General features: G+C 42.4%; 1 protein-coding gene across 29 annotated transcripts in view; it reads right to left on the reverse strand.

The window, feature by feature from the left end:
- NRXN1 (neurexin 1) overlaps window positions 1-21,843 on the reverse strand; it is a 1,024,248-nt gene that overhangs the window by 645,048 nt on the left and 357,357 nt on the right. For 13 of the 29 annotated variants that reach the window (XM_081188376.1, XM_081188372.1, XM_081188367.1 and 10 more), the window contains 3 exons: window positions 9,316-9,617; window positions 5,633-5,677; window positions 4,413-4,574 (listed from right to left, as the gene is read on the reverse strand). In XM_081188376.1, the coding sequence (XP_081044502.1) occupies window positions 4,413-4,574; window positions 5,633-5,677; window positions 9,316-9,617 (509 nt within the window). The remainder of the gene's footprint in view (window positions 1-4,412; window positions 4,575-5,632; window positions 5,678-9,315; window positions 9,618-21,843) is intronic. The other 16 variants (XM_081188364.1, XM_081188395.1, XM_081188392.1 and 13 more) reach the window with 2 other exon arrangements.

Raw genomic sequence — 21,843 nt, forward strand, 5'->3', positions numbered from 1 at the left:
CTCACAATCGAGACTGGAGCCCCTAAGATGGCTGCGTGGTGTCTTGTAAGCCTCCTTCTAGCAATTCCTGCAGCCAAGCTGTTGCCAAATGCATTGGTCTGCTTTCCTTTGGACCACATCACCACCTGTTGCTTGGACAGCCCAGGACCTTCATACACAATGCCCAGGTTTGCACTCTGGAGAGGTTACTTGGGTGCTGCTAAGGCAGCAAAAGCAACGTGGGAGGCAGCAGTTAGTGGTCTATGCAGCCACAGTGAGTGCTGTGATTCTCCAGTTGTTTGGCCTCACCTCTAAGGCACACTCCATTGACTTTGAAGACAGATGGATGCCAACTTCTTGATGCATGCTGTTTTCTTGGCAATGCAGCAGAAGGGCTACTCAGGGGAACCTGTAGTCAAGATCTGACCAATCTCTTTAACATAACAAGCTGCAGCCTAGTTCCACACAACCTGTGAGCTATGAAGCCAAACACAAGGCAGCAGCAAATGCAGCAGCCCACCAGAGGCTTGACAAAACCTACAATTTGTATGCTGAAAAAACCCAAATGACTTTTCAATCACTTGGAAGAGCCTCAGTACATGACCAGTGGGCTGAGCATCATAATTTCAGCATGTGTGTTATAGCTCAATCATCCTGCCTGAAATCTTATTGCCATCTATAATTTAAATCATGGATCCCAATTGAATTGAATTAAATACAGATTCAAAACCCACTAAAAATCTAAAGCGATTTGGAGGTTAAGCTTAGAGATCTATCAGTATAAATCCAAATAAGCAGACTATGAATCAGATGGTAAGCCTTTTTAATATATGTTGGTTTTCTGAATTAATGGAATCGTTGTTTTGAAAAGCCACTTTTGCTACTTATTTAATTTTTTCATTCTAATCTGCAGAGCTCTTTGCATTGTTTTTTATATTCACTCTCACATAAACCTTGTGAGGTGAGCCACTATCATTCCCATTTTACTGATGTAAAACTGAGGTTTAGGGCAGGCATCCCCAAACTTGGCCCTCCAGATGTTTTGGGACTACAATATCCATCATCCCTGACCACTGGTCCTGTTAGCTAGGGATGATGGGAATTGTAGTCCCAAAACATCTGGAAGGCAGAGTTTGGGGATGCCTGGTTTAGGGGGAAAACTGCAAAAATGAGTAACTGAGAACCTAGCACTCTCTTCAAGCCTAGCACTCTCTGGGTTGCATTTAGCAAAGTCACCCACTTCATGCAAGGACTTATATTTCCACAATGGAACTGCCCCTCCCTCTGCCTTCTATAGGGGTTTCCACCGCCCTCTAGAGCATATTTGGAGGGCTATGAGGGCATGCAGGGAGAGAAGAGGGAGGGGATGTTCAATTGTGCATGCGAAAGTCAATGGGTTGACTTTGTTGATTACAACCCAATCCATTCACCCAATCTTATGTTTAATTTACTCAATTTATCCCTCTTTCTCTGTTTCATAGGGCAATGAAATTTTATGCACAACTCCCTTTTTTATTTATTTACATGCTCCTCGTCCAATTAAAAACACACACATTTCATTTAATTTAAGATGTCTTTAAACATTTGGCAATGCTTTTCACAAGATTCCCCCTCCCCATCAACTTTTGCTCAGAGACCGCATTTCCCCAAATTATTTGTCAACAATGTGTTTGTATCCTTGATTGTCCACAAAACCATTAACAGAAATGCCAAACTTTTCCATAGGGCTGACTGCCTCCCACCCTGCCCCATATGGAATATGGGGGAAAAATGATTTCCTTCACTGGCAATAAAGTTTCACATGCATTTTGCTAAGGACAAAAATATATATTTTGAGATGCAACAGACGCTGTCAGATGCAATGAGTTTCTGCAGACACAACAACACCTCTTTATTTCTTGTTAAGGCTCCATATTATTATTAAACAGAATGGGAATATGCCTGCAAGTTATCCTTGTGTTTGAAAATCCACTGTGGGAAGGATGAATAAACATAACTAGGTTTGATAGGGACGAGGAGGGAAATTTCTAAATTGGACCTAAATCAGCCCATATGTATTCCCTTGCTGAATCAGAGAAAAGGTCCTTCTAGTACAGCTGTTTTTCTTTGGTGGTGGTGCTGAACCTAATATGTCTGAGCACTCCCCTGTTGATTGTCTCCAATTTCTGATATTCAGGTGGGTTTAACCTTAAAAAATAATGATGATGATCCAAGCCACATGATATCTTGTAGCACTGTTCTAAATGCTGATTCAAGCATTGCAGGGGCCATATTTTCCAAGTCCAATTGCTTACTCTCAACATTTGTGACCTGATGGCTAAATAAAGAGACACAGCAGTGGCTGGGTTGAACTAGGGTCACTCTATTTAAGAATAAAACCCATTTTTAAAGCCTGCAGAGGGAAAACACTATTGATCCTGGAATAAACCTGAGCCAAAACAAACTGCAGCCCTAGGGTGACCAAAACCCCTGGCCAGTACTGAGGCAGAACTAAGAGCTGAAATGTACATTTTCAGAAGAGTTAGCAATGTGCAAAGCAGGTTCAGGGCTCTGAGCTGGTTGCTAAAGAACAGGAGATCACTGCAACTGAAGTGACTTCTGTTCTTTCCTTCATAGGAGGTTTTTAAGCAGAGACTGGATGACCATCTGCCATGGATGCTTTAGTTGAGATTCCTTCATTGCAGGGGGTTGTCCTAGATGACCCTGGAGGTCCCTTCCAGCTCTACAATTTCAAGTTTCTATGACTTCTGCTGAGGAGCCTCCTGTTTCCCACAGTCCAAATGTGGAGGGCACCCACCACACATGGAATGGAGAAGGAGTGCCTTTCTTCAGGTCAGATGCTTGGCTATTTAAGAATCTCAGGCTCTCCAAAAGGGGCTGAAGCCTAGAAGCAGGGGGTTGGAATAGATGACCATTTAGGTCCTTCCCAAATCTATACATTTCAATTTTACGAAGTAGACAGCATCTTAAAAGGCAGAGACATCACCTTGCCAACAAAGGTCCGTATAGTTAAAGCTATGGTTTTCCCAGTAGTGATGTATGGAAGTGAGAGCTGGACCATAAAGAAGGCTAATCGATTCAACACAGATCAGGGGATCTGATGTATACATGAATATTTTTGCATTTCCTTCGTTGGGAGGGGCAGTTCCCTATGTACACGGCTTGTGAGCATGGAACTATGTGTTGGTGGTTAGGAGAAACACCTGACAGTCGGAAAGCTCTGTATATCCATTCAAGCTCTTGCACTTTTAAAGAATCACTGGAATGGGATCGTTTAGCAAACTTTATATATCACTTAATTGTAGTAAAACCTCTAAGTGACTAACAATAGATATTTAAGTGATCAACGAGAACAGTGGAAAACCATTGAAAACATTTTAAAATAGCTAAAATTATTGGTAAAAGATATTTAAAGACACCAACACCTGTGTGTCTAGATAGGGTTGCCTAATCAAAAATGTTTTAAGCAGGCACTGCAAAGAGTACAGGGAAGGCACTGCCTGGCATCCATAGGCAAGGAGGTCCAAGGTGTAGGTTCTGTCACACTAAAATATCAGTGATAATTATGTGCTACCTGTAACAGTGCCAATTCCAGAGATTAAAGAAGCTGACTGAGCACATATGGAGGATAGGCAATTCCAAGTGTAAACTACTCCCAAGCCATTAACAGGTGGGATGGAACTCTAGGTATTCAAAGTTAAGAATTTCAATCCACCCAGTCCTAGAATCCATCTAAAACAAAATAAAGTGTCAAATCTACATTGTGAATGCAGCATTATTAAAATATAACACTGTAGCAATCAAAAAGTTGATCTAAACATCATTTTTTTTTCTGAATGGCTACTCACTGAATACCTTGAGGCCTCCTGTCTGCATTCTCAGACACAGGCTGACCACCTCAAAGAGAATGAAGCCTTGGTGCCATCGCACAATAAGAACGCCCTTCATTCTACACGTACACTTTTGCAAGACGGACATCCCACAGAGATCCCAATGAAGAGTAGATACACAAGACAACAGCAATGACAAATCCTCATGTTGCATTCTTATAGTAGAGGTAGTAAAGAATATATTGTTTAGAGCAGGCATCCCCAAGCTGCGGCCCTCCAGATGTTTTGGCCTACAACTCCCATGATCCCTAGCTAACAGGACCAGTGGTCAGAGATGCTGGGTTGGGGATGCCTGGTTTAGAGGCATTTTCAAGATGCAGCACATTCAGTCGTACAGTAAATCAGTCTTGTTTTTTAATTTTTCTTTAAGTTGGAATTTGTATTAGGGCGGTGGACTCAAACAACCATCTTTGCAATGGGGACTCAGGTGTCAGATTAAAGAAACAGTTACACACACACACACACAGTTAAGTTGAGGTTATGAGGCCCTGGCCTTTGCCAATCTCATGATGGAATGTTATTTATGGCGGTGACGTTATTTACCTCTTTGAGACAGCCCATGAAGTTGTTACTGACTGGTGACCCAGGCAAGTCTGCTGTGCTAGGACTGCCTCCAACATAGAAAAAGTCATCGGAGCCCAACATGGTGTAGTCTTCTTGTGTGTAGCCCGTCGTGGTCAGAATTCCATCCACTGATATTGTCACCTAGATAACAAAGCACAGGGAAAGGACACGCTATACTCAGACCTACATACTGCTGTCCTTGGGATATGCCTGGTTTTTTATTGTTGTTTTTTATATTTTTATTTGTTTTTATTATTGTTATTATTATTTTTTGGAGACCTAAGGCGGAGCCCATTTTCATGTCTGTTTGAGGTTTAGTCTTGGATTCTATCCCTAGGTGCTCTAACTAGTTAAAAGAGTTGTCTTATTATTGAGCTAGTGTCAGCAAGTCCCTATTCGCAACTCAAAAAGGTTGATTAGCAGACACAAAAATGGTGTTAGTAGAATGCTTCCCTAGGTTAGTTTAGCTGGTGTTACATATTAGTAAGTTCAGTAAAGTCTGTCATCGACTAATAAAAAGAACGTGCACCTTGAAAAAACAGAAAACAAAAGAAAAAGAGGCACAAGCAATATTGCCAGCAGCACCATCACTGTTTGCACCATATATACAGCAGCGACTTGTCCATGCAAGAGCCTAGAGTCCATGCCAAAGCAAGAGGGAGGGAAGAAGAGGGGTGAGGGGAACCCAGCAAAGAACGACCAAGTGGCAGCAGCACACTCTGATGTGCGCATGCAGGAAAGCGAGTATCAGAGAAGGAGAAGAAAGGAAGAGAAAGGAATGGAGAGAACCAAACGGCTTTGTTGATGAAGTAACAGTATGTAGATGTGTCACTTCCGTCATTCTCGCCCGTGCCCGCATGCCATGCATTATGAATGGTTAGAGTGCCAGCTAGGCTGGCGGCACGCTAGGCCAGCTTAATCCCTTGTTAGTTAACCACAGCTTTTGATGCAAAATGTTAAGGATGCCCCTCTACGTGTGAGTTCAAAAAAAGAGAGAGAGAGAGGAGAGAGAAAGAATTGGACAGGAACAGATAAAGTAAAAGAAAATAGGAGGTCAACAACAGATGAAGAGGAGGTTAAAAAAGTAAGCAGAAGAGTACCAACCGCAGTTCCTCTTTTGTTAATGATGTCTACAGTTAAAAGAAAGAAAGGAAACACACGGCAAACCCAAAATAAGAAACAATTAGAATGATATCTACCGAACAATGTAGTTTGTTTACCATAGCGTGTCCAATGCCTGAGTGCTTTGTGGAGAAGGGGGGAGAAAGGAAATTAAAAACTTGTGAACAGAATAACGATCGTTTGCTTAAAAAATATGATGGTCACTACCAATGTTAGTACATTATTTTGGTTCAGGTAACGGTTAGTAGAATGAAACATTCCATGAATGACATGTTAGTTATTAAGCATGTTAGTAACACAGAAAAAAGGGCAAAATAATTTTACAAGGAAAAATAAAAAAGCAGACTAACAGATACGCCTCCACAGAGGTAACAGCAGTTGTCTTTTCCTGCAAATATATTTATATATAGAGATCGATATTGATAGATATACTGTAGAACTTATTTCAGCTCTCCACTGGACAGAAACAGACATAATGACCACATTCTTTTTGTCCTCTTCCAACTGAGTGTTTCTGACAGACATTCAAAATGACTCTCGGGGGGGTGGAACGCCTAAAGCTCATCAGCTGACCACTGCTTCTCCTGACCCCCAAATCCCCCCCAAGCGAATCAGCAGGAATCCCCTAGTACTCAATTTTTTTTTGACTCAGCACACAAGGACTTCTTTTCAACTCCAAAACTTCTTTCGGTCATATTGATGGACTTTAGGATCACAGTTTACTGCAATGAAACAAAGCAAATATCCTGACACATAACAATGAGTAGAATGGATTTCTGCAGCTAGCTCTCTGGTCATGCACCTGCCGGAACATGTCTAACTGGTCCTTCTAGCTCCCACCCCATGTTGGTTGCTTTTTATATGTTGGTTTCTTTTAACAGTTTTGGATGAGCAAAGGCAAATCTAGAAAGTGGGCCATTTGCTGACTAATTTGATGTCCATTTCCATCAAAATTAGCAGTGGTGTGTGCCCTTCCTATGCCAGATTTTGTGGCACAAACAAAACCAATCTGGCAATATATTGTTATGCATTGGCCCTGGTCCATTTATCACCTTAAACCACAGTTTAAAATAAATTGTGGTGTTGCATGCTGCTCAAAAGTATCAGATTTGGTCTGCCACTCCTGCTGAGGAGGAAACGCTTCCAGTTTATTTTTCTTCAAATAAGACATGAATAGTAAGCCAGGAACCTTGGATTCCATCTGTGGCTTATTCAGAGAGAAACAAACCATGACTGCTAGTTCTTATGCAATGCAGGACCAGCCCAATACATTTTGGCACCTGAGGCAAACCACAAAACAGCACTCCCCTCCACGCTAGGGAAAAAGGGGTGAGTGAAGATCTATAACATGAACAAGGAGGGCAATAATGATCTACATTGGATCTACTGTCCCTGTGGAGCCTGCCTTCCAAGGCTGTTACCTCACCTTGCCACATGAAAGGGCCGGCCCTGATGTAATGTGAATCCTGTCTCTGCTTAGTTTCCTCTCCAGAGTAACAACAGCAGGAGCAGGAGAGCATTGAAAGCTTGGAATACCAAGCAGCAGACCATTTGCATTAAACCACAGCTTATTTTTTAACCACGGTTGAATGGGACGTGTGAACCAGGTCATTGTTATGATTATAGTTGTGCAATATGTGAATGACTTTATCATTCTTAAGCTCATAGCATTTCAATCAAACCAGGGGTGAGGAAGCCTGAACGAGTTGTGGTTCCTCCTACCATATTTCCGGTTTAATGTCTGAAAATGGTTTTGGATAAGTCATATACTGTTTCTGAAGCTGGAGCATGTACATCTCAAGCCTACATCTTTTTATAGCAAAAGAGAAATAAAAGGAACTACTCATTGTACTTCCTTTCCCACTGTTTCACCGTCATGTTAAAAGCCACTCTAGTTAAGATCCCTTGTATATTGCCCTGTGACATCACTGCTGGCTCCTTCATGATAATTTTAATCCTGGTTAGGGCACTTATGAAAACTTCTGGCCACATGATCCTTCTGACAGCCTATTTAGCATATCACACAAGCATTGTCCAATCACTATGCGAGCAAAGGCCTTTACATAGGTCTATGAACTTTATTGAAGTGGTAGTGACCATACTGCATGAAGTGCATATAAAAGAAAGTCTAATTAACCCTAAAAAGGCAGTGATTTGCCTACAGGTACCCAAGAAGCTTCATGACAAAAATGGAGATACCAATATCTTTAACCATACCCTGTAGCATATTTACTGTAGTATACTAACATCCAAAAGGATTATCAAATGGATACCAGGCATGTTTATATTCCAATCTCAGCCCTATAGGTTCACTAGATGCCCCTTTAGCAACTCGCTATATTTAATCTGAAAATTTCCTTCAATAAAATAAGAGCAAAACACCTAGCCAGCTGCTTTAAAAGTGGATAAAGTAACGATGGGGCTGCCAAGAATTTCTGAGTCGTAACTCAAGCTGAAGTTGTCTGGAAAGCAAGTCAGATATAATGTTTTAGAACAAATGCTTTAAGATGCAATCCTGTTGTTAAATGTCCATTGATTTCAGTGGATTTTTTTTATTCATTTATGTATTTAAAAGCATTTATAAACTGCTTAATGTTTTAGAAATCTTTTAAGTGGTGTACAATAACTTATTGCGTACCAATAACTTATGTGTACAGCTGCAATCTTAGGGCATAAAGCGTTGATATACATTTTAAAATGCTGTTTATATGTAATTATCTTCTGTGTGTGACATATGCAGCATTTCTTGTGCATAAACCCATCAATATTGCACTACCACCACACTCAGTAGGATATTACTACCTCCACATTCCCATCAAACGGTCACACTTTGTAGCTGAAAATTTAGTTCCACCACCCAAATGAGTGTGAAATTCATGTGGTTGGAGAAATCCCGTATAAAGGCCAATGCTTCTGCACCCGTGAAGAACCGGTGCATCACAATAAATGAGACTATAATAAATAGCATGACAGAAGAAGCTCCCAAAGATGAGTGAGGATTATCTGGATAATGTAAGAAGTCTATAGAACTCATGAGCAGTTTGCAAGCTAGGTTCCTGGGAAGAGAACTATAGCTAGATATGTGCCATAGGCCTCCCACCAAATGTAATGCCTGGTGTGCAATAAAACATGTATATCCTGGAGAACATTCCCATTGATTAGCTGGAAATGACCATATTTTCATCATTAACACACAGCTGTGCACGTGAGGTGATTAGTGTTAGATATTTGGATCTATTAGGTATTATGAATTGTCTATTATTTGTCTTATTATGCATTATAATTTATTTCCCACATGAACATTTCAGCTATGGTTTTATTGAATTAATTCATGGACCACAACAATTTTATCATAAGGAGTTATGTTTTGTCAACAGAAAGATATGCTGCCTGGTTAATTACAAATATGAAACAGTTCCCTTAAAAAGAGAGAGAGAGAGACTGAATTGGTCTCCCATTATAGCAATAATATTTCACCCTTTTATCATCTCCTTTAAATGCATATGTGTATTTAATACACATATATTTACACACATGCACAATTCTACAATTGTTGAAACAACCCTGGCCCGCAATGTCTTTCTAGGTGTGCCTGTGCTCATGTGTGGTTTAATTGACCCATCTCTTGGTAACACGTTGAAATCTACATTTCAGAGGTCAGCTAAACACTCAATGGCATGTTGTACTAACTGCAAGATCACCAAACACTTAGCTGTGGCAAAAGCAAAGTCAGTTATTGCTGTATCCATTCTACTGTTACCTGACGCAGATTTCTGGTTACTTTGACATCATGCCAGGCATTGTCATTAAATTTCCCATTCACAGGTTCCACTAGCGCTTCAAAGGCCCCTGAGCCCAAATTAATAACCAAGGAGACCGCTCCGTTTTTCAGGGCAAGGTTGACATAATCGGCCGATTTTCCAGTGTGAAGCATCAGTCCATTCCTCTGAAGGGTTTTAAAGGACAGAGTTATTTCGTCACTGCTGCTCTGGATAGGATTCTGGGACAAGTCGTAGCAGAAATACTCTGACCCTTTGAATGTCGCGATGTATTCTTCTTTTCCTAAATAAATAAAGAGAAAGATAGGGAGAAGGAGAGAGAGAGACAGAGAGGGGAGGGGAAAAATAACACTGAATCAGTGGATCTAAAATAAATACAATTCACACACAAAAAAAACATACTTTGCTTTCCTAACATCAGCAACAGGAAATTATTTTTACAAAAGAAACGTAATTTCCCTTTGCAAGAAATACAAAAGTTGTATTTTTACTCATGGCTTTATGTGCTATTATTCTGGCAGAAAATTGTTGCATGGTGGGCTCCAGCCCCAATGTATCAATGAGGACTAGTGTGTTATTCCTCTCCATTGCCAAAGTTTCTGAGAGCTGCTAGCCTGCATCAAACCATGATAGTGGCCCACAGTATTCTCTCAAACGCAGCACATTTTTACTTTGAAAAAAATTGCCAATTTGAATTTCCATATTTCATATTTTGATGTGGGTTATTTTTGAACTGAAAATTTTGGGTGTGACATTTTTTTATGTCATATTTCTGGTCATTTCGACATGTTGGCATCTCTTGGTCATATTTTATTTTGGCTGGGTCTAATGGGGGGCGGGGAATAATAAACTGGCAGTCTGCCATCAAATATTTTCAAATTTTAACAGTCATTGCATGTCAACTAACAGGTATTATTACCCAGTCCAAAACACAATTGCATAGTAACTGCCACTAAAAAATATAACTGTGTACATGAACCACTCCCAGGTAAAACAACAGCAACGGTTGGACAAATCAGTGCTTTCATTTTATTGATGGCGGGGTCTTTGTATCAGTGTAAATTGGACCCCACGGAAGACAGCTTTAAGCCTGAGCCTCAGTATTTTCAGAAGCTCCTTCACGGCAGCACAAACGTTTACCATCTGCTAGAGGATTAGGGCAGCTGTAGCATGTAACATTGAGAGGGATTTCAGCTGACATCCATACCAGATTAAGGGCTCCCTGGACCAGCGTTAAATGTAGTGGAGGGATGCAGCAGATGTGGTGATGTGCAGCCATTGAAAAACAAGGCATCCTATAAAAGGAGCTCACTCTCTTTTACAATATGCAAAACGGGGTTGTATATCCTCAAAACGCGGAGTCGCTAAGAAGTATATTAATAATGATTGTTGTTAACGTCTTTGTCAAAGTACCTGGTGGTTTACAATGACAAGCAAAAAACACAGCCTCGTCCGCCAAGTATTTTACAATCTGAATTAGTTTATAATCTACACAAAAGAGATCCGAAGATGGGTAAAAGTAGAAAGAAGGGACTGGGAATGTCCAAACTGGATAGGATGTGAAACTAAAGGAAACGATGGTCCTTTCCTTCAATGCTTCCCCTAATAATAATAATAATAATAATAATAATAATAATAATAATAATAATAATAATAATAAACACCCTTTCCCTTAAAGCTGCTGATAGCCTGGGTGGCTGGGTTAAAAAGTGATTGCAAAAATGTGTATCCCTATAACTAAAAGCAGCTGTGGGTGGGCAAGAAATGATTTCAACAGTGGGAGTGTCTTGGAAGGGTGGTTAACCTCTCCACACTCAGTGCAAGGGGAACGCCCATTTCTGCATGTGGCTGCTTTTAATATTGGAATGGGATGTTGGGAGGTCTGGCCATGGATTTCCCAGTGTTTTCTAGATCGGCTCTCAATTTGAACATTGGGAGCGGGTCCCAGAGGGACTGATAGGAATGATGAGGCAAGGGAAGGAAACAAGAGAAGACAGGGTGGGATAGAAGAGGCAAGGGTGATATGGGATGAATGTGAGACGCTTTGTTTTGGTTGCAGACGAGGACTGTAGTTGGGGTGACATCTGGACTATTGCAACAGTCCCGGTGAACGCACACAAAATCGCACTCCTCAATTGATAGCCCGAAACATGTGCAAACTGCCATAGCGTGAAGACTCTGCCAGCTGCCCGCCAAGAAACATAGGAACATGAGAGTCTGCCTAATACTTAGGCAAACCACTGGTTCATCTAGCTCAATATTGTCCACACCAGGAATGGGGAACCTTAAACCTAAAAGTCCAAGCCCTTGGGACTCTCCCCAGGACACAGCCCTTCCCATGCCACACCTCTTACTGACCATATTTCCCCATCCCTCTGTGTAATGTTTGGCCATTTTTGCCTGCCTGGGATGTATATTTGAACTGTGATAATGTCTCTTACTTGCCTGGACGTGTGCATAGAAACCTCTGGATTTGTGCATGGCTGCAATGTAGCCTACTGCACAAAGGCAAGAGTGACTTCTCTTGCTCCACTCACTTTTTGCCCACCACTGGTATATGGCCCTTGGAAGGTTTTCTATGAGAGAATGTGGCTCTTGGGCTGAAAATTGTTCCCCACCCCTTGTCTACATGGATTGGCAGTGAATCTCTAGACAGGGGACTTCCTCAGTTCTATGTGGAGATGCTGGGGCTTCAACGTAGGATCTTCTGTGAGAAATGTCATTCATTCCCCATGTGAGTGCTCTTCCGGTGACACTGTTTCATTATGTAAAGAACCACCTCCAGAATGACCAGACCAAAGCTTAAAGTTTAACCATCCGAACCAGATCCAATAGTGCCAAAGACTGCAATTTTTCAGTAAAGTGGTACCTCTGGTTAAGAACTTATCTCGTTCTGGAGGTCTGTTCTTAACCTGAGCTACCAGTTTAGCAAATGGGGCCTCCCACCACCACCGCACGATTTCTGTTCTCATTCTGAAGCAAAGTTCTTAACCCGAGTTACTATTTCTGGGTTAGCAGAGTCTGTAACCTGAAGCATCTGTAACCTGAAGCGTCTGTAACCTGAGGTACCACTGTACTTCACTCTCCGTACTTCAAAAATATTGGAGACAATATGAGCTGTACATAAGCAATTGTCAAGAACTTTCATTCTTTGTCAAGCTCTTGAACATCAGAAATGTTTCTAACAACAATTGGTTTCTTATTTCCAACTTTTGCTGCCTCCACAATGTTTCTCTCTCTCTTTAGCCTCGACTTTCAGATTTTTGTTTGTTGCTTAACAGCCCTTTCGTAACAGGCAGTTATGCACGACAACTACTGCCAATGTTTATGTGTCCCGACCACAATCTGTAATAGCTATACAGGCTAATGTGAAAGACCACAAATCACAGTCTTGGATGCAGATACTGAACCCTGGCAGAAAAGCGGAGAACAATTCCTAGAATACAATCCACAATAAAATTTGCAACATGATGAACTGAGGAAAACAAGAAACTTGGCATCAAGTTGTGTGGAAATGGTTGATCCCAACAAATGATTAAGTGAGAAAACTCATGATATTTTTTAACGGTATCAGACATCCTCAACCAGTGTATACAGATTCTATAGGAGACAAGATAAATCTGGGGCACATGTGTAGAAACGTCTGGTGGGTAGAACTACAATTGCACCCTCACATATTGTATGAATGCAAAGAGCACATCTTGTAATATAAAAATTATTTCCATTGTGCAATGTATATTTTTTTTTGGGGGGGTTATTGTTTATTTTTTTTAAAAAAATATTTTTTATTGCATTTTTTCCAGATAGAAATACACAGTCAGATATACAGAGAAGCAAAAACAGCAAGAAAAGAAAAAAAAGATGCATCATTTCAAAGCTTTTTTCAGTCTTCTACCGGACTTCCCCACATCTCCCTCACCGTGCATTCTTAACAATAAAAATATCAGCAAATTATAACCTTGTTTCATGCGTTTCTTTTGTACTTTCAGATAATTACATTTTAAGTTTAAATTACTTAATATTAATTTACTCTAAAGACAAATATAATGTTATTTTGAACATTTAAACGTAAATCCTTTCATTGATGTTACTTAGTTTCATATATCATCCACTCTCATTGCTGGAGCTAACTTTTCCAAATCATGCGAGTTCTTATAATTCATATAACTTATAAGATTTTTGCAAATAGTCCTTGAATTTTTCCCAGTCCTCCTCCATTGCTTCTTCTCCCAAATCTCGGATCCTGGCAGTCATCTCGGCCAATTCCATATAGTCCATCAATTGCGTCTGCCACTCTTCCAGTGTGGGTAAATCTTGAGTCTTCCAATGTTTTGCGATAAGAATTCTTGCTGCTGTAGTTGCATACATAAAAAACGTTCTATCCTTCTTTAACACCTTTTGGCCGACAATGCCCAAGAGGAAGGCCTCTGGTTTCTCATTGTGCAATGTATTTTGGAGGCAGTATGCCTCTGAATCCCAGTTGCATGGGAATCTGATTGGCCATTACAAAAGGTAAAGGTAAAGGACCCCTCGATGGTTAAGTCCAGTCAAAGGTCACTATGGGATTGCAGTGCTCTTCTCGCTAACAGGCCGAGGGAGCTGGCATTTGTCCACAGACAGATTTCTGGGTCATGTGGCCAACATGACTAAAGTGCTTCTGGCACAACGGAAAACAGAGTGCACAGAAATGCCGTTGACCTTCCCACCGCAGCGGTACCTATTTATCTATTTGCACTGGTTTGCTTTTGAACTGCTAGGTTGGCAGGAGCTGGGACAGAGCAACAGGAGCTCACCCCGTCACAGGGATTTGAACCGCTGACCTTCTGATTGGCAAGCCCAAGAGGCTCAGTGGGTTAGACTACAGTGCCACCCGCATCTTGCTGCAAAAAGAGTATGCTGGATTAGATGAGCCCTTGGTCTAATCAAGCAGGGATTTTCTTATGTTGTGGATATTCACCAGCTGGCTTTTGCTTTCCCATCCACAATTCCCACCCTGCCTCTAGCTGTCTACTTCGGAATTCAGGAAGTGACATCCGCTCAAGTTGCAGTCCTCTCCCTCATTGCACCAGCCCAATTCCAACTCACCATATTTAAAATGCTAAAGGTTATTTTTGGATATTTAGGCTCAGTCACAGAACAAAGGGTGGTTTTAGTTTTGACTCTGCTGGACAGAGATAAGTATCTAGTCCTTGCCTGTTTCATTCTTGATAATGATCCCCACCCCCATTTTCACACCCCATGTGCCTGGAATTAGCAAACGTTTTAAAATGAAGAAATAGCTACATGCTATGGGACATGGGAGGTGCTGTGGTGTAAACCACAGAGCCTAGGGCTTGCTGATCGGAAGGTTGGCGGTTCGAATCCGCATGACGGGGTGAGCTCCCGGTGCTCAGTCTCAGCTCCTGCCAACCTAGCAGTTCAAAAGCATGTCAGTGCAAATAGATAAATAGGTACCACTCCGGTGGGAAGGTAAATGATGATTCCATGTGCTGCTCTGGTTTCACCAGAAGCGGCTTAGTCATGCTGACCACATGACCCGGAAAAAGTGTCTGCAGACAAATGCTGGCTCCCTCAGCCTGTAAAGTGAGACGAGCGCCACAACCCCAGAGTCATTCATGACTGGACTTAATTGTCAGGGGTCCCTTTGCCCTTTACCTTTGTGGACGCATAATGCGCATAGCTGTCAACCTTCCCTTTTTTCGTGGAAAATTCCCTTATTCCAGTGCCGTTTCCTGCTGCTTCCTGCTGCTATCCCAGATTGTTAGATATCCCATAGACTGTCCCCAGAACAGGTGAGGCTGCTGATCCCTTATTTTCAAATCTGAAAGTTGACAGCTATGATAATGTGTAGTTTGGCCGACTCCAGCCAACATAAATTGGGAATTGTAACTGAAATGGGGTGCTCTGTCTGTCAGGGGCAGAAATAGCCTTAAAGGGGATAGCATGTCTGATACCTTGCAGGCATACACACATCCCAATTCATTGTGTAGTGTCGAATATAGAAAGGGCTACCAATGCACCCTCTCTCTCTCTCTCCAATGTGGAATCACCTTGGGGCAATTTTTCAAGTACTCTCATCACATGACAGAGTATGGCTGCCACAGGTCTAGGGGCCTGTGCAAGAGTGACTCCCATGTAGCTACCAGTTCATGTTTCAATCTGTGAGTAAAGTTGTGCAAGCTATTGTGAAGGGCGTCAGAAAGGATCCAAATGTTGTAAACAAATACAGAGCGGTGGGGATCTTGGAAACTATTCAAGAAGCTGAACACCTTTTGTGCCTCCTGTCAGGCCCTTCTGTAAAGAACCAAGGTGAATTCTTTTGACCCCCCTCCCCCCCAAGGCAATTTCCTTGAGGAAGGACACAAAAAGCCAAACCAGCAATTCTGCACCCCTTTGCTGCAGGAGAAAAGGCAGCTAGCATTGTCATCGGAAAGATCAAATCAGTATCACCGGTACTGACAAATATCTCTTTAATAGATGTCTCAGTGGAGGTCTATCAGTAAGTCCCAGCAAGGCAATCTCTGGATTCTTATTCTCTGGCCATTAGTTTCTCCTTCAATCAATAACCCAGTGGATTATGCACTCAACAGGATATGTTTCTGGTGCTTCCTAACAGATTTCCATTTGCTCTAAGAGCCAGAAACAAGGTTTTCATATACTACCATGCCAAGGTATCTTAGAAATAACAGCCACACATTTCTTTGCCCTTAGCAATGCTCTGTAACAGATGGCTTGTGCAACAAATTTGGCTCACCTTGCTTTTTACACTGGACTCTTTCCCTTTCCCTACTGATGGTTCCATTGACATTACTCCTGCAATGTGCAGCCTTATCCAAAGAGTGACTTGGGAGCATTGTTAGCAGGGTTAGAATCATAGAATTGTCAAGCTGGAAGGAACCCTGAGGTCCATCTAGTCCAGCCCCTTGCAATGCAGGAATATGCAGCTGTCCCATACAGGGATCAAACCTGCAACCATGGTGTTATCAGCACCATGATGTATCCAACTGAGCTATCCAGCCTTGCACCCTGCTTATTTCCCTTCCTTTAGGAAAACAAAAACATAAACTTTGCTTGTAGGGCAGCTGGACACACCGCATAACCAATTGTTGGAGATGGCAAGTCTTCTTATAGCGCTTACTGCTTTTGCAAACCTTATTGTTAGTTGTTGTACGTCAATTTTTATTACTGCATTTTGATTTGATTTTACCTGCTATGCTGCTTTGAGTTTTTTAATTGATACCTTATATAAGCAAGCCTGTAATTGTGATCCATCTTATTAGTAAGTATAAGTGCTTTAAAATTACTTATGTTTTATGTTCAGAATTACGTATATGTTCTAAATCATGCTCTGTCCATGTTTCCATGCATAAAATGAATTATGTGTTTTATAAGTGTTAGGTTTTATTTTATTTCTTTTTAAAAAATCTCATGTAAGTTGTTTTTAATGTTTGTTTTTAATTGGTACTTTTAATAAGACTGTCTACTGCAAATCACATCGAGGTCTTTTGTCCTAGTTGGTGGTATATAAATTTAGGTAAACAAACAAAAAAGACGCCCCAAGGTGATGTACAAAATCTAATAAAAACAGCCAGAAAACTGAAATAGCCTTGGGTGATTTATCATGGCTCATTTTGCTTTTAATATGCAGAAGCAGTAAAATGATGCAACATTCATTAATGCATCTTTTGTACACATACTTGTTATGGCCTGGTGAGAGTTGTAGGTGTTTGCTGTACATAAATACTTGTTATGGCCTGGTGAGAGTTGTAGGTGTTTGCTGTGGCTTGATGCATTGCTGGCAGAAAGCTACCACTCAACTGATCAGGGAAGGACAGCAAGCCAACTCACACACTTTATGCCAGAACTGGCCAGTTCAGAGCCCAACTGCTGACTGAGGTCATAATTAAGAGTTTAACTACATCAGAGTTTCCAGAAACTCTGGTTTGTTTGTTAACAAAAACTATGCACTACTTTCCCCTTCCACAAATGAGCTGCTCAAATAAGGTTACAAATATAGAAGCGAACATAAAGGCAACAATGATCCGACCATTAACGCCAACCAACTGCAAAGCTGAAAAACAACAGCCGAGAACCCAAAGAACAGCACTCAGAATCTGTTCCCTTCATTGACCAGCATAGAGATGTCTGCTAGTGATCAGATGATATAGGGAGAAACGATTGCTTAATCCAAATGATATTGGATTGAGAAACAACACACACCAGTAATCTCCCAGCTGTGTATTTAAAATAGTCATTTCAATTCACATCTTGAATTAAGACAGTTGTTAAATGAGCAATTGTGGGCCAGCTGGCAAATGGCATTATGCTAGCTGTTTTGACTTAAGCTTCACTCATCAAGCAAAACAACCCCCCTGTGTTTCTTACAATGAATAAAACCTTCCTTTCCTTCTCTCTCTTTTTCTTCCCTTCATTTATTACCACCGCTGGGGTGGCAACTAAAGGGGATGCTTGAATCATTTGCATGGTTGACCTCTCACTCGGTCACTATGAAGGAGGGCAGAATAACCTGCAGCTGCCCTGATGCACATGTATTACATGTGTAACCTTTGATTTACAGGTGCCATCTTTGGGACCCCCATTCCTCAGTGCAGAGCCAAACCAAGGTTCTTGTTTGAGACAGGTAAATGAAAGCAAGGCCAGATATGCCAGTCTGAGAAAGTTTGGGGGACAGGGCAGGAACTGGGGACTAGTGGAAGAGGAAGAAAGCACTGACATAACATTTAAACACTGGAGCAGCCAGGCCATGGGGAATTCCTTTAGAGGTGGTTAAACTATGCCAGTTGTTTTTTCTTGGCAGGGATACTGGAGTGGCTTGCCGGTTCCTGCTCCAGGTGGATCACATTTAGTCAAAACTCTCCACTATGACCTGCCCATCTTGCCCTGCATGGCATAGTTCATAGCTTCTCTGAGTTATTCAGGCCCCTTCGCCATGACAAGACAGTGATCCATAAAGGAGCCAATACTTTGGCCACCTCATGAGAAGAGAAGACTTCCTGGAAAAGACCCTGATGTTGGGAAAGACTGAGGGCATAAGGAGAAGGGGACAACAGAGAACGAGATGGATGAACAATATTCTCAAAGCTACTAACATGAGTTTGACCAAACTGCGGGAGCCAGTGGAAGACAGGAGTGCCTGGCATGCTCTGGTCCATGGGATCATAAAGAAAAATGACTAAACAACAACAACCAACTATGCCACCCCATTTGTTGTGAGATTCCAGTTTTCATCAGCCCTGAGCATAGGATGTGCTAGCTAGGGCTGATGGGAGCCAGTGTCCAATGACACATGGAGGGTCCCAGGGTAGCCACCTCTCTTTTAGAGTTTAGCAGAGCTAGAGAGGACCTTCCCTATGTCAAAAGCCTGTGTGGGAATCCTGGTACATGAATTCAGTGTGGCCTCTGCTGAGTCCTACCACAATTCCCAAACAAACTTTTCAGATTTTCAGCGAAAGCTTTATTAAACAGCAACCCAACCACACTGAAACTAATTCACTTTTTGGTGGGTTGTGATAGTGGTTTTTCATGTCCTCCTGGGTTTTCACCAAAGGTTGTTACTCAAAGCAAACTTCAGACAAAATGCAAATGTTCCTGTCCAAGGAGAGAAACAATGGACCAGAAGGGAAGAAATACATTGGCTGCCTCTGTGGTTTTTAACCAGGTGTGAGGCATCTTTGCCCCTCCAGATATTTTTGTTTTTGGGTGATTCACCCTTCTTTCTTTTATGCTACTTTTATTTCTCTGTCAGCATATAACAAAGTATAATAGAATTCCACATCTGTTCAAGTATCGTTAAAGGGCTGCCTTGCTCCCTTTCTCCAGACAATCAGAATAAATTGATTTTCCTTTCTTTCTAAACAGCTGGTAAAAGATGAAGCGTCAAAAAAATCAAGAGCTTCGAGAGGAGAAAATTTAAAACAAAAGAGAGAGGAACTTCCTCACCCCCCTCAATATATATACCCAAACCAACCCATACAAGTTAGAAATGTTCAAATAGCTATAGAGGCACAGGGGAGTAACTTTCTGACAGATGCTCTTTCCTTTGAAAAGGATGCCACAGCTGCTATTGGCTGGGGACCAAGATTCCAAAGATAAGGATTGGTCTAGCTGTCCCTGCACTGCCTTTTATTTCTTCTTCTCTTTTAAAATCAGCCAGGAAAAAAGAAAAAAGATTCACCAGCAGACTAAGATCAAAACTAGTGGTGCCAACACACTGGGTTCACCTTTCCCCCATTTGGAAAAAAAAAAAAAATCAAAAGTGCCTCTGGTAACTGAATTTGAGCTTAGAAATTCTGGGAGAGGGAGATGCTTAAATGGAAGATTTCCCTGTCAGCTCTTTTCCTCCTTCCAACTTGTGATGTGCGAAGCCAAAGCCAATCCACAAAGCCTGTATGGTCCCCACCTAGGGACTTGATCATCCCCTCCTTGCAAAAAATAAAATAGAAGTGCAGAGCTTTCCAAACTATGTGTCAGGACACGTTAGTGAGTCAGCTGCAGCGTGTAGGTGTGTTGCACAAATGCCCCCCCCCCGCACTTCTCCCAGGGCTGGAAAGGGGTTACTTTAACCTCCAGTTTGTTAGTAAAACTGAATTACGGGCACACGCACTAACCCTGTCTGTGGTGCCTACCCCCTTTACCCCAGAGTATGGGTTCAAATTGGCCACAACTTTATTGAACTACAGAAGTGGGAAACTTGGCACAGGCTTTGGCAGGTAACCCTCTCAGCCCGCCTGGCTGAGGATATGCAGGCAGATGAGGTCCAGTGAGAGGGGACTGCAAAGTGCAAATTTACACAGCATGCCCTTCCACCGACCTCGTCCTGGGAGTTTGACCTACATGCTGCCGCTCTAGGGCTAGGGACTCCCAGTTTTTCCCTTTTAACAGGCCCTGCAAACGCTGCTGCATGGGGAGGGAGCATGAATGCACCCCCCGACTTGATGTTAGACTAAAGGATACCTTGCCAAGCCCTAAAAACTGCCACCCGAGGCCCTAAGGGGCCTTGTCGCCAAGTCCCACAACTGAGGACCAATCAAACCCTGAAGCCTACCCAGTCCACAGAACAGTAAAAGAGGCTTGAGAAACGGAGTCAGCCTCTTAGCTTTTGGCCTTAGGCCCACCTGCAGCCGGCTGTCCATTGTCCTCCCTGCCCGAGGGTGGGTCAAAGGCCAGCCCAAGCAAGTGGGTGGTACCTGCCCAGGTGAGCCCCGCTCGGTGCCACAAACCCTGCTCACCTGTGGGGACTTCCGGGTTGGCGCCATCGCCGAATGGCGGACTCCCTCCGAGCTCCGGAGGGAGTCTGCTCGGCAGGGGCTGGGTCCTACCGCGCCGGCGACGCGGGGACCCTTAAAAACCACAGGCACGGAGCCCGTGGACATGGGTGACTCGGCTGGCACCGTTAGCGCCCTCCCGACTCGTGAAGGAGCCTTTTTAAAGGCTACGGAACGGGTGCCGGGGAGTGGCGTGGTGCTGTGAGTCCTCTGCTTTCCCTGCCAAGCGAAGCCGCATGCCATTCGACGGAGAGCGCTGACTTCTTCTATTGAAAATTCGGACTATAAACAACAACCCGTGAGTAATTTGGAAACCGGGTTTAAAAGGAGAAAAAAAGAATTTTTTTTCGGATTCGGCACGAGCGGGGGAGATCCAAAAAGGAAGTCAGTCCCCCCCCCTATTGTAAACATTCTAAAACAAGGATTGAGTAACCAAGGTCGAGAGAGAAGCGTTTTTCTGTTTAAAAATTATTAATTCCATGATGGGAAATTTTAAGAATTGTGCTGGAGGAGAAGAGTGGAGGGCGAGAATGAAAATGCAACCCCCCCAGGGAACCGGGGCGATTTGTGAGAGAGCCTGGTGGAGAGAGACAGAGACTTTGACAGCTGTCAAAGTAGCTGTCAAAGTTGGAGAATATAAAGAGGACTTTGCTATGAGGACTTTGCTGGTTAATTTTGCTACAATTTGCTACAATTTCATAGAATCATAGAATCATAGAGTTGGAAGAGACCACAAGGGCCATCGAGTCCAACCCCCTGCCAAGCAGGAAACACCATCAGAGCACTCCTGACATATGGTTGTCAAGCCTCTGCTTAAAGAAGGAGACTCCACCACACTCCTTGGCAGCAAATTCCACTGTCGAACAGCTCTTACTGTTTGGATATAAACTGTTGAAAATAAGGAATAGCAATTTGACTTTTGGATCAGAGGAAACCAAGTTACTACAATCCCCCTAGAGGGGTTTCGGGACATTACAAGAACGATCGTAAGTGGAAAAATACTCTTGGAATCGTACAGGACTTGTTATCTCCTGGGAAAGCTGCAAAACTGAAACAGTATTTCGTCTACAGAGGTGTTTATATTAAAGGAGACAATAGAATTTTCTATTGAAGAAAGGAAGGGACTGGATGTAAGTTTTTGTTCCTGAACAACAACAACCTCTGTAGAGGTACCAAATTTCTGAATTAGAACGTTTTAGCAGCGGAACAGGACAAGAAATCTGA

Source organism: Podarcis bocagei (genome assembly GCF_964188305.1).
Source record: "Podarcis bocagei genome assembly, chromosome: 3".
In the NCBI taxonomy this organism is placed as follows: domain Eukaryota; kingdom Metazoa; phylum Chordata; class Lepidosauria; order Squamata; family Lacertidae; genus Podarcis; species Podarcis bocagei.